The following is a 14,364-nucleotide window of genomic DNA, read 5'->3' on the forward strand; positions in this document are numbered from 1 at the left end:
TTTCCTAAAAATTACAAGTTCACTTTTCAGGAACCACTGACACGTATCCAATAAAAGATCAGAGGAAAAAGGCTAACATGGTCATAAATCACTTGCAGTACTGTGGTCCTGGTGCTGTGAGGAGAACCTGCTCATCGTAACATAAATCAGAGCTGACTGAAGCCTCTGATGCCAACAAGTGATTGTCTCAGAGGTCCTGTAAGACAATGAGCAAGAGAGTTGTAAAACCCAGAGGTCTCTTCATGCTGAGACATCCTTTCTCAGCCAGCACAGGACAGCTAGAGAGTCCCAAACCATACTAATAGAAACCAGAAAGCGTCTGTTTCTTGAACTATGTCAGCCTCAGTTCTTACTTTTCATTTCATTCTCCATGTGAAAGAGCTGCATTTTCAGCTACCGTAGTTTTCTTTTGGTAGATTGTTAGCATATTACCTAGTAGGAACACCATACTAGACTGAGGAAAAAACTTATTAAAAAGGGTCAGTATAGAATAAGGAACAAAGAACATTGCCTCATTCAGCTTTCCTTAATAATGTTCCAGACTGATTGTTGTAAGCCCAAACACCCACTGCCTCTCTTGTTTCTTTTCACTGCCTCTAGTCTAAAAGAGAGAGAATTATCCATTAAATCTCAGGTTATTCTGTTACTGCATATATTTAGTTCTGGTTTAATCTGTTATTTTTATTTGCATAATTCTATTTTCCTCCTTCTTCCCTACTTTCTCGTTTAATCTTTTAAGTATTCGCCTATGTAGTATTTTTGCTTTTTTCTTCTTTTTCAGTAGATTGCAGACAACTATTTCCCAACCCAGAAGGCTTAAATTACAGTATGAAAGTAGACTGTGAATTGCCTTGGATTCTTCATAATTACTAAAGACTGACTTTGTGCAGTAACATAACTGTCTGTATAGAACACTGGAAGGCTTTTATCCTAATGGTTACATTCATAATGCATAAAACAGTGTACTATGTTACAGCTACATTGCAGTTCATATGCCTTTGGCATAAGTAACGACTTTAAGTAATATGGAATTTATCATCTGTCTTTCAACATCTGATAAAGCACATTCTCCTTCAGGGGTGCTTTTCTTTTCCGAGATACTGATACTCCCAACTGTCAGCCCTTTCAGTTTCTATTTCATTTTTAAGGGGTCTGTATGGTCATCTCAGTCACACTATTTTCTCCAGTCTGCCAGTGATGGTAATATGTTTGAATACCTTTTCCACAGGCATATAATATTTAAAATTTTATATTTTTTCCCACATAGACTGTAGGGGCAGTTTTTTCTATTTGGTAAGTTCCTGGAGAATTGTTTTGTCTAATGGAGCAGTACTTGCATTTTATGCTCTGAAACAATGTTGTTTCCAATTCATTACATAAGGAGAAATGAGGCATCTTGTGAAGTATGTATTTGAATATGAAGTCAGAAAGTCTGCATTGCTAAGCCAGATTTGTCTTTGGGGAAATCGAATATTTCCACCCCACTAAAAAGCTATTATAATCACATTCTTTTGACTACCAAGCAAGCTGCACTAGAGACTCAATTTGCTCCCTCCTTAATGCATTGGACATCTAATACCTCACTTTTGAGGCAAAACAAGAGATTTTACCATTCTTGTAGGGAATCTCTTGCACCTCCTAACTCCCATACTGGTTTCATTAGAGTCTAGCACCCTTGCCAAGTCCATGACAATGTACACTTTCAGCAATAGAGGAACAACATCTTCTCAATTAAACACTAATGCCCTCCAAGGCCCAAAGTGCAAAGAGGAAGAGTAAAAACAATAAACGGTGTTTATATCTAGAGAGTATTTGTAACCGTTATACATTCAACCTTAGCCTTATTATTTTAAGCCACTTGAAGCAGTTTCCCTGGACCTTGCCTTTACCTCCATTTAATTTCCTGCATGTTTCAAGTTAACTACTCAACAGTGAGAAAGGATAGCATCACACAAATGAGCTCATTTATATATGATATCTTGTTACATTTCAAAAGACATATTTACAAATCCTACATATCCTGTTTGTCTCTGGGACTGCTGGTCAGCTCAAAGGATTTATAGCCATGACATTTTCCAATCATCTGGGAATGCACAGCATGAATGAGTGTCATCAAGGAACACTGCTTGAGATACTGCTTTGTGTTTTGCTCTCTGTTCTAAAAATACTGCACAGTTAAGAATTTATTTATAGGCAAATAATCCTTCCCTGAGGGAACTACTAGGAAGGCTTAGGCCTTAGCAAATCTAAGTGTACAGTTTGATCCCTCAATTTCTTGATACAGGTACCCTTAAGTTACAACTTCTAGGAAAATATTTGACCCTGAAAGGAAAGATGGAAAATGTGGAGCCAAATTACAGAGTTTTTCTGAAAAGAGATCTAGGTCTGGGAATCAGTTTCTGAAATCAATTGTTCTAAACCCAAAAAGCAACCTGTAGCACAAAAAACTAATACAAATTAAGGGAGTCTTCTACATCCATATACATACATAAGCCATGTAAAATTTTTAGGAAGAGATCATATCATTTATTCAACCAACTGATAGAGAAAATGGTTTCCTAAGGCAGAAAATTAGCAATATATATTGCTTAAGAAACCATAACCATGAGTTCTGAGGAATCAGAAACATAAGAACTGCAAACAGCTACTTCTGTACAGCACAGACATGTATCTTAATAATAAATAAACATGAAAGACTGCCAGCAGCAAATCATTCAGATAAATTTCCAAGATAAAACAAGATTGCTTGAAAGTCTCCAGTTAAGTGTGGTTTTTCAGTGTGTTTTCCCAGGCTCTAGATTATTCCCATAGGCTATATTGCTTTCAGAGTATGGCTATATCCAGTACCCTTTTGAGCGAGGAAGTGAGTACTTTTTAAGTCTCTATCCGTTTTTCAAAAAAATTAAAGTGTCTAAAGCTGGTATTTATTCAAAACCCTTTGAAATGAGAACTTGTTGTTCAGCCCGAAATATCCATTCACGTTATTAATAAGCCATTGAATTTATGCAAAGTGACGTGATTGACAATCTTTCTGTGGATCAAAAAGCCATTTGCAAGCTAGAGACTTGTCTCTTTAACATATTAACAATTGATTAAATGGAAGCATTCCAAAATGGGGTTTTTCTGTATCAAAGGCATTTAACAAAGTCCCAGTGATAAGTTTAATATTACAAATTCATCTGAATATTTTTAATTCATCATACCACAGATGAAAAAATGTGCATGTCACTAAATTTATCTACTGAGTTTCCCTTTAACTCATGAAATAACTCATCTGCATCCTCACTACACTGAAGAGTGAATCAAAAACCTCACAGCCTAGAGCAGTTTAACAATGCAAGCAAAGGTAATCTATCTGAGCCAAAAGAGTTGTGATATACTTATTGTGCAAATCATGCCATGCACGATTTGCCTTTAAACTGATTTTGATTGTTTGACTAAAGGAGCAAAAACATTTGCAGAGTGAATGTCATTTAATTAACTTACTCCAGAGCTAATATTAAGTACTTTATTTTAAAACTTAACTTAAATTCTTCCAGGAAAATGTGGTATAAATTCAAGCTGGATTTGTTGAAATGCCCTTAAGGAAATGACTTGCATTATCTGTAAAATGTGCATGTGGTAGCAAAAAAACAACTACAAAAGCCAAAACAAACAAAGAAAAACCCAACAAAAAAAAAGAGCTCCCAATGGAGAAACTATTTAGAAAACTGTTAACAGTCTTCAGCCTCAAGTGGTCATCCCTTGCATCAGATTTAAGATGTGCAGAAGTCTGTTTCCTAAACGGTCTAAAGTAGGTGAGAAGCTGCAACAAGTTAATTATTGGTTTCTTGGTTTTTATTTCTGTTGACAAAACCAAGACCTTCAAAATTATCTATTACTGTCTGTTTATTAGGCAAGTTTTCTTGTTGTTACTGACTGTGCACTGCTAAAGTCATGCATTAATAATTCTGCTTTCCTTGCTCCTCTGACCCTTTCCTTCTCCTTTGACTGCAAGAAACCTTATGAGAAATAAGAACACAAGCAGCAGGCGTTTCCCTCCAGCAACCTTGTTTTCAAGCTAGAGAATGTATTTTCACCTTTTTTCCCATATTATATGTTACATTAAAGAAAAAAACCCCACCTAATTCTTGCACACAGCCCTATGGCATCCCATCTGGCCCAAAAAAAGACAATTTCCCTAAGCACTGGCTGAGGTGGGCTCCATCTGGAATCAGTTTTCTCCTTATTTGTGACAGATTGACTATGTGTTATATTCATAAGAAAGCAAATAAATAATAATTTGCTAGTCTGTCAAATGCAAAAGGTCAATTAAAAAGTGTACATGAAATGCAGTTTCTTCAGCTTCCCACTTTTGACTTCTGCAATATTTTTCTCAGCATCTTTCTATTTCTGCCAAACCATCTCTTTTGGTATAAATTTTAAATCATTTTATTCTAGTTACAAATTTAAGACTGATTTACAAGACTAACAATGATGGACGTTAGTGCTTTCTTATTGCTATTTAATTGACTTAACACCACCAGTGCTTTGACAAATTGACTAAGATGTATCCATTCTTTTCCAATTTCATGTTAATAGTTTTTACTTTTATAGTTTAACATCTTGGTGGTTTTTAGAAGTCAATGTGTAGTGGCTATTAAACGCAACAGCACACAGGCAACCTCCAGTTTAGGGGTCTTTAACCACTGACTGCCAAAAGCTGTAAGCATACATTAACCAGAGGAAGGTTCGGTTGTACTGGCCATTTTCACAGTGACTAAATGGACTTCTAAGTATCTTATGTCTGTTTTCTGACATCTAGTTGCAATCATAGCCAGCTGAAACCACTTACTTTATTAAAAGACAATAAAATTCACTGAGTTTCATGGCTCAAGCTCTACTCCAGGATTATATAAGGTCTAACTTCATGGTGAATTTCAGCTTCTAGACATCTTAGAATAACCGAGGTTTTTTTTAAATTTATCCTCAATGAAAGCAAGCTCACCTGCCTCACTGACCCTCAACAGAACAATATGTATTTTGAGGATGGAAAAAACCCAAAATTACACATGGTTAAAAACCTTAAGCATGATTACTCCAGGAGAAATTAGACATAAATCCTTGTATCCAATCTCTGCAGTTTTTAAAAGACCATCGAAACTGCAGTACTGTGCAATGCTCAACCAATTCCAGACCCAGGACCATCCATTGCACCCTGCCGTTCTGTGGATGTTCACAGCAAGAGGAGGGATCCCAGGATCCTCCAAAATCATGCAGATTCCCAGCCTCTGTTGAGGGGAAAAGTATTCTCTGCACAATCTTTAGTCATGCTCTACTAAACAGATATCTCTTTATATTTTAGAAAATAAGCTTTTTGAATAAGCATAATTAACCTTTGTCACTCAGAGAAACAAACAGGACAGAACAGAGAAGGGTGATTTCACTAAACTCTTTTTCTCCCATTACAGCCATCATTGTATTACACGTTTGAGGGAAAAGCTTATGAGGTTTTACTGAGTATCTGATATAAATGTTATTGAAAATTAAAAAGGCAGGAAATCCACTGAAGATGTTTTTGGCTTCATTTCAGTTAGTCCTTCCCTGCCCACTTCTTTTTTAGCCCCAGCATTTTCAATTAGCTGCACACTATCCCAAAGCACACTGCCCAGCATGCTTCTAGTTTCAGGCAATTCTCATCGTGAGCTAAGCCGGTTGCAGACACACTACTTTGTTACTCTGTACACTTGGGAACTGCTAACAGCAGAACAAGAGAATGGGGGAGGGGGGGGAACCATGAAAACACTCTCCAAAAATGATGTCTTCCTTCATTCAAAGGAAGCTCCCCAAAGCCTGAAAAATGAACAAGCAGATAGCTAAGACCACTTAAGAAAGAATGACACCTCAACAGCATTGGTATAGAAGTATGTAATGGACAACAAACTTCAAAAATCCCTTGCTCAATACTTTTACTGTCAGTGGAGATGCCTGGCTGGAGAATGTAATTGTGTAAGCACAGGTTTGCTGGTGAAAGGATATATTCAACCTGTTCTTACAAAGAGCGTAGATATTACTACTCACAAGTAACACTGCAAAGCCAGGGGTTTTTGTTGAACAAAACCAGAGTCAGATGAAGAAGCTAATGTTTTCTCAGTGCTTTTAAGTTCAGAGAACTGGAATTGAACTGAAAGGGCAAAGATGTACTTGCTCAGTCCACCCGCAGCTCTATGAATTTTAATTACTATTGAAATCCTGAGAACTTTACTTTATACATGCATTAACCTTATGTGAATAAAAAATAACGCTCAGGAACATGAGTAATGTACTGACGTACATTTTTTAAATCAATGTGCTACTGAGGCACCACTAGAATATATCACATGGAGAAAAAGAACTCTAAACTATAGAACAACAACACTATAACAAGGGAAGCTTTGACTTCTATGCATGAGCTTACTTTCTAAATCTAGCCTGTCAAAGTACAAACTTACTGAGATTTAAGATTCCTGACTTTGCTCTGCTTCAAAGGAAGCTATTTAAGACATCTGAGCCATGAGTACGCAATCACTTTGATCTCTATCTGCATAAAATACAAGGTTTTAGGCAAAGCCTTTATAGCATTTACCCACGAACACGATTTTGAATTTTAAAAAATAAGTGAGAATGAGGTAACTTTTTTTTTTCACATACATTAACCTGACATCAGAGTTAAGAGACTGTTGCTGAACTTCACCATTTCCTCCTCCTTAAAATCACTGTTCCTTTTCCTCAAGCCAGCAGGTAATGAGACATTTTTCATGCACTTATGTGTGTGTGTGTGTTCACATATTGCTGACTCTCGGGACATTTGCTTTGTTGATATTCCTAATGTTGACGTTACTTACTTTTTATAGTACAGAGATTATATTACCTCAGTGGTGATGATGTAATGTTGGGCTGTAGTCTCATTTAACCCATATCAAAAGGTAACAGGATGTTGAAGTGAAAGTAAATAACAGAGCCTAGAAAAGCCTCCAACTAAATGGAGGGCATTCATACAATACCTTAATAATACCTGTAATATCCCTAGTAACTTAAAATACAATAAATTAATATTGCAGAACTGGTATACAGTAACTCTGCTAACAACAGAAATTCCCATACTTTTACATAAGATCAAAATATGGCATCTGTAGTCATTTTGTATAAATATTTTAGCTTTGACCGACTTTAGGAGAAGTCAAAGCTATGAAAAGTGGAAGTTATCATACCAGTAGAACTTTCAGGATAGTAAAGAATAATGTCCAGAAAGTTGTTGCTTCCTAGCTCTTGTTCAGAAAACCACTTCATAGCAGTTTATCATAGACTAGAAATGTGAAACTGCAACTTTAAAAATGCCAAAACAAAACAAAACCAAAATACAGGGAGCTGAACTGAAAGACAGACCATAAGGTTTTGTTTCGACTGCCTAACAAGATGAGATTATCTCCTCAGTTACTCCATGGTTTCTGGTAAGATATTTGTATATGTGATTTCAGATGGGTTTCTCACAAAAAAAAAATCTACTATTTGCTTGCTATGAAGTAGTTTTAGATTTTTTTTTGCTCAGTTCCAAGAAAAGTATCCTAGTAAAACAGGATTTATGTTTGCTTGCCATTTTTTTAATTTATACAAATATTTATGGCAAAATACAGCTAAAATTACTTCAACAGAGAGGTTTTTTTGAGTTTGTTTCAGTTCTGATAAGAACACAGATGAAATATAGTTCCAGTGAGTACTTCCACTGTTCAGGAAAGAAACCTTTTCAGAGACTGTGTCTCCATCCCCACAGAGCCTTCTCTTGCAATACTACTCCAAAGCAACTATTTGACAAATGGGTGCAGGCATCAAGGAATATTAGACACACGGAATATTGGCCATTACACTGAACAGGTAACGTCCCTCTCTAGGGGAAAAGTGTAGCCTATGTAGAGAAACCCATGTGTAGCATTCAATTTGCAGCAGTATAGGACACAGCTGCCACACACTTGCAGTCCTAGAAGTGTGGTTTGGCAGCTCTGCAGCGTAAGCTGATGTCAGTCACTGGGCTAGGGCTGCGTTAGCAGACTCCCACATACCTCTACAACCTGCCATCATCCCACACTGCAGTGTAAATGTGCTTTAAAGCCCTTGGGCAGTTATAGGGAATCTAACTTCAGCACCATGGGGAATTCAGATACCAACTATATGGTAATTTAAAATTACACAACCAGCCAAAAGTACTAGAGGATTATCTCCTGCTACACTCTTTAAAGAGCTATCTAACAGCAATACCATGAATCACACATCAGCAGGTTTTCTCTTTAGCAGGTAAACTAGTTGGAAGAAAATAAAGTTCTAAACTAGGTTAATGAATACTCTATCACAAGAACCAAGCAGCATGTCATCGCTTAGGAATAATCATAGCCAAACAGCATTCTCTGCAGGAGCTGACAATATACTGGATTAAGGATAATCAGCTATAATTATTCATCTGGACTTCAGAAAAGCTTTTTATTGTCTTTTGAATGTACTTTGTCCAAGGTTAAAACAGTCAGGAGGGGACCAATTACAGGGTTTTGTGGAACAGAAAATGTTTAAAAGAAGAAAACCAAATATTAACAGCTGCAGCTCAATGTGGTAAAAAAAAAAATCTATCGTTGCTATAAAGAAATGTCTTGGAGCTGAGGGAATTCGTGTGCTTATTAAACTTCTGAAAGACAGGAACAAAAAAGTGATAGAAGTGGTGACTGACAATCTTTTTTGTGTTAGTTCTAGAGAGGATGCTGAGGTACTACAGAAGAACTCGATAAGCTAGAAAATTATGCAATGTTGTCCAGTGTTACCTAATCCATATTGGAAGTAATCAATGGAGTTACTTGAGAAATTGAGGAATTGCCAGTGAAGTGCAACAGTTCAGCAAAAAGCCAGACTTGATGCCATTCTGGACAATTCAGTATGCACATCTGTTCAGTGGACAACTCTGAGCTTATCTCCACAGCAACACAAACTCTGCTTCAAAGGACAGACACCTCCATTTGCCTATGTCCTTCATCACGCTGAGCTAATGCCTGACTGACCTCTCAGTCTCACGACACCATATCAAGGGTGTCTTGCCACAGGGTTTCTGTTTTCAGAGAAATAGATGTAATGGCCACCAGCACACAATCTAAGCTTTTATTAAATTTATCTTCTGAGATACAGCAAATATGCTGAGTAAAACAGCTACCATAACAAAACTGTGAAGTGCAGGAGTGCTTCTGAAGCTCTGGATCCAGCAACACAGCCCTGTACCACCGCTAAGCCCATGCCAGCCTGCACATATCAGCTGTCCCTGCACTCTGGTTTTCACAGTAAGGAAACCCAGATGCACGGCTGGAACCAGTGTATTGCAGCAGCTGCTTATTCCAGACAAGCAGGAGGCCAAGGTCCTAGAAAACACCCCAGAGGGTAGGCACAGATGCCACTACAAAATTTGATTTATGAAACCAAATGCACCTATTGATCCCTTTGGAATCAATAGAACAACAGAAAGTAGAGCCACCGCTGGATCTCAAAAGGTATCAACAGTGTTACGAGATCTCTCAAAACTGAGCTGTTTCATGGGCTTAATTACCGTATTTGCAGTATCCAAATGAAATGTTTTTTCTATTAAATAACTCAAAGCAATTCTAATTGTTGGAAGCAGATGACGGTTATAATTTTCAAAAAAAAGTTTCTCCAGGGAAAATTACAGATTTGGATTGAACAGAGCACTTCTCAAATTTGCAGTCTAATCCTGACTTCTAGTAAGTATGTTTTTCACACGAGACAGAATTAACTGTGCAACTCTATGGCAGAGGATGCTGTGTCTCCTAAAAGCACAGATGAGTTACAGAGTTACTTGAGAAATTCATGGGAGAAAGCATAATGAAAGACTGTTGATCAGAAAGTTACAACCTCTTACCCAGTAAGTACCATGCTGAAAGGTTACACCAAGAAAAGTACTACTACATGTTCTTTCTCTTCTTACACTCCCTCTTAAGATTTCACTGCTGGCCATTGCTAGGGGAAGGAGCTAAATAGATCAAGGAGACTGATCCGGTGCAGTATTTTTTTTACTAGGATACTTTTTTTGGATTGGAGAAAAAAAACCCCATGTTTTCTTATTCAGGTATCAGCATTATCAACTATCAGTTCATATTTTGAAAGTAATCCAAGTTCCCTGCAGAAAACAACCCTTGTGCATTATTTTGTCCCAGGAGTTTTGGTATCAGTTAGGCAAAATATGTGAAATAAGCCAAAATGCAAGCAAACAAGTGTGTGCATTCAATATCCTACAGGTAAATAAAACTACATGTTTTATATTTAAATGATTATCATTTTCATATTTAGTTCTTTTGCTGCAATTTCTATATATACAGAGAAACTAGGAAAAAGCTTATTTTTCTGTGCAGAAGCTGTATGCAAGCACGCTCATTTTCTTTCACTGCTTTCAAATGCACCTTTTCAGTGAATTAGGTTTTTTAAGTACTTGAAACATTTCACAGCTCACCTTACTGTGTACCTCCCAGAAAATACTCCCATTTAATACTTGGATAGACAGAATTTCTCTCTGTATCCCATTGCTAGAAGAGTTCTTATAAGTTTATTTAATGGCTCTCGATGTGTGTCTCAATCTCTTTTTTAAATAATCACTTTCTCTGTCTTCATTAAACTGCAGAGATTTATTGAAATAATTCTGAATGAATGTTGGAAAAGTCTAGCCTGAACTCGGCGCACAAGCGCTGAGAATCTGAGAAACCGTTTGCAGGGGTTTAATAACTTTAATAAATGCAGTCAGACCACACACTCCTATAAAAATACATCCCTTCAGTTTCACTACAGGTTTCCTTCATACACACTGCCAAAATTCCTTAAGAAAAATATAGCCTTTTGAAAGCAAATTCAAAACCAAAGTCCAAAACTGCCTGTGGGAAAAATCCAGTAGTCTACCTTGCTGCAAACTTTCAAGCAAGTTCTCTCTAAAAGAAATAACTGCTGTTAGAAATCCTCAGCTCAGCATTTCTTCTTTTAAAAATAATTCTTATTTAAAAAAGGTAAAACTACCTCAACAGCACAATGATTTCCACACACTTTTTTTCTGGGTTGGTTTCTTTTTCCTACGCTTGCTCAATTTATGAAAAAGATAAATTGCTACTGAACCTCAAGATCATTCTACAGCACTAGAGAAGAGTAGATTTAACAAGCAGATTAGAGCCAAAAGAAGCCTCAAAATGCTTCATGAGCAACCCACAATTTGTCTTCTGTTCCCATCCAAATGACAACAAAGACATACTGAGTCTGCCAGCCCTGTGTAATGCAGTAACTCTTGGGACAAAACCTTGTAAACTAAGAGGAATACAGAAGCGTGAATCTTTACTGCTTCAATATTCTTTTATGAGCAACAAATACCTTAATAACAAGCTGTGCAAATTATAAAGTCACTGATGTTTGCATTTTCTGTGAGATCAACATGTCAAGGAAGGTTTAGAAAGGGTTCTGGTGTTTTCAGGGGCAGGCTGACGGTTCTCCCCCTTCCCTATTCACTAGAACAAGAACAGTATCATATTTAGATACAGACCTGAGCTTACTTCTACCAAAGCAGAGATGGAGAGTGGGGAGTTATTTCTGTTTGGGTTTGTGATTGGGCTTTCAGATAGGAACACATACCACTCTGCCAGGATTGAACTAATTAAGTGCTAATTGACTCTCTAGCAGCTATGAAGAGGTAATTCACCCATGCCATCTCCCACTGGAAACAGCAATGCTTACTGGCATAGAAAGGAGTGTTGATTTAGCGGTCAGCATAAGACAGTCAAAAGCATTTGTTAGCGAGAGCAGAAAGACAGAGGGCAAATAAGGCTATGAGTGTCTTTAATGGATGATTAAATCTGGGCAGCTTGATCTCCTTTCATGCTGTGGCTGTTGTGTGCTGCAGTCACGCCTCTCCCTGTCAGCCTGCGCTGGGATGATGATCACTCACTATGAAAACTCATTAGCTCCACAGCAATGAGCCCTCCACTGCTGAAGCTTGGTGCTGTTCTTAGTACCATGGCAATGATCTCTAACTGGATGTCCCAAACTCTCCCATCTCTGGTAGGACTAAATACCACCAGAATAACCACTTCAGATACTCTAGTAAGTAGCTGTGATGTGTTGCAAGCCATCTTAATGCTGAAGTAGTATTTAAGTGCCAGCAAAATCTTTAGTTTGTTGCCTCTTTTTCAATTCCTTTTTAAGCTAATACTCTTCCTATCATTACTTAATGCATGCTTCTCATAAAAACTGCACATTCCTGAGCATGTTGGGGTCTTACTATGACAGGAAAGATTTTAAAATAGCATCCATAAATATTTCAGAACAAATGCCTTTATCTTGAGCATGAAATGCTAAAAATAATACAGCAGTGTCATTTCATTTGTCTAGATCTTTTTTCCTATGTTTACTGTTCCAGAAAAATGTGCTGCATTATTAAGAATAAAAATACCTGGCAGTATGTTTCTTCTTGTCTGAATAATGTTATCTATTAGCTATTCACTACAGTATGCAAGGCGTCTGATTCTTTCCTATTTTTCTTTATTGGAGTACAGTTAAGTAAATAAATAGCTGTTAGAAACAAAATAAAATTGATACCAGGAGGTTGGGTACCAGAATTTTAGACAGGCTGGGAATAATAGAAATGGCACTGTTATCACTTTGTATCATTGATGCTCATATACAGCAGCCTCTGTTAATGAAGATCTACAGAAAAGCTGTGATTAACTACTCATGAGAAGGGTAAAAATTAAGTAATACTTTCATTAGACAAGAGGGAACACCACACTGGTATTCATAAATTGAACTAGAACACCATTTTCCTCAAGGTTTAGTAAGACACTCTTCTCTGTATCTTTTTGTGTAACTCCAATCAGATGTTTACATAACGGCGTGTTATGTAAAATGTAGATTTAACTATTTGTACAGTAGTTCACTATGAACTTAGTTTTTTAGTTTTAACTAAAAATTATGCATATACTAATCAATGTTTAGTTCATTGAATATATGCATGCAGGAAAAACAGTACTGCAGAAAATCACTGCATTTAGTCTTTAAATATTACTACTTTAATGTTAACTAAATCATGTCGTAAGAAAGAATTCGGTTGTGTTTTATAGCAGCAGGAAGGTGAGAAAACAAGGAAAAGCTCTACTTTATTTTCCTTAAGTGTAACTTGTGCTCCCTGAACTACAGTCTATATCGCTAGTTCGGACATTACAAGTAATAGAGTTCCCTATCACATTTAAATCCAAGTTTAAAGTTGCAACTGAGTAACTAAGAGATGCACACTAGTTATTATAACACACACACATGTATGTATAAAGTATATATATACACATACCTATTCATACACACACATATGAGTGTTTATATATATTAACATGTTCAGATTCCAAGTAGTGTAAACTGTCATGCTTCCCTTGGCTACAACAGAGCACTACTGATATAAACACCTCCTAAGTACTATTTCAGTAATGCTCTTTGCACTCATGGAGTTGGAGTTACATGCATATTATGTGTTTCAAGAGGGGTAGCAGGAGTGCCAGTAGAGCTGGGGAAACAAGCATAAAAACCTGGCTATCTGAGCTTGGCAACATCTGTCATGTGGAAAAAAAATAATCATTAAATAATCATTAATTTTTATTTTTTTTTCCAAAAAACAAGCACCCCAAAACTGCTACCTTTCTCTAAACTTCAGATGTTGGCTGACAGTCTTATGCCCCAGGTGCTCAGTAACACCGAGGTCACCACTGACTGGTTTTTAACTGGCATCAAGAGTTAAGCACTGGCAGCTTGTCCAATGAACAGTGCAGCAAATGCACTTCTCCAGACACTCTCTCCTAGCACATGCACAGCTCATAATTTGTGTGTGTTGGACCAGGAAAAAAGGAATTTTCCTCCCTTCAGCTGGAAGAACTGCACAAGGAGGTGAGGTTGGGGAAAGAGCCTCTGTAAACTGAAAAATACCATTTATATTTAAGCAACCATATTAAGTATACGTATTACCACTTGTCCTGTCACTAGTAACAATGGACGTAACTATAACAGCTTTATCAGAATCTATAAAAGTGCAAGTGATAAAATGAATCTTTTGAAGGCATGTGAAGTGAGTTTGTAGCACAGCAGCCTGCCAAGGCAGTGATTAATATTGGTCTGTGTAGGGGTTCCTCTGTTTTCCCCAGATTTTCAATAACGAGCATAATTTATTATCATTGCTGTTCACCTCTTGTTATTCTTGTTTGTTTACTAAGCCCTGTCAGCAGTAAGCCTGCATTTGAAGAGTAGATTCAGTAGCTTCTGTAAGGTTTTGATGCCTTCTGGCTCTTTCCC

The 14,364-nt window shown here is 37.1% G+C and overlaps 1 protein-coding gene across 1 annotated transcript in view; it reads left to right on the plus strand.

The window, feature by feature from the left end:
• The first annotated feature begins 12,006 nt into the window (after positions 1–12,006).
• The window catches only part of OLFM3 (olfactomedin 3), a 24,000-nt gene continuing 21,642 nt past the window's right edge, over positions 12,007–14,364 (plus strand). Inside the window, exon 1 of the mRNA XM_010188636.1 lies at positions 12,007–12,135. Coding sequence (XP_010186938.1) covers positions 12,007–12,135 — 129 coding nt within the window. The remainder of the gene's footprint in view (positions 12,136–14,364) is intronic.

The sequence above is a fragment of the Mesitornis unicolor genome, unplaced genomic scaffold (assembly GCF_000695765.1).
Source record: "Mesitornis unicolor isolate BGI_N332 unplaced genomic scaffold, ASM69576v1 scaffold1417, whole genome shotgun sequence".
Lineage (NCBI taxonomy): Eukaryota > Metazoa > Chordata > Aves > Mesitornithiformes > Mesitornithidae > Mesitornis > Mesitornis unicolor.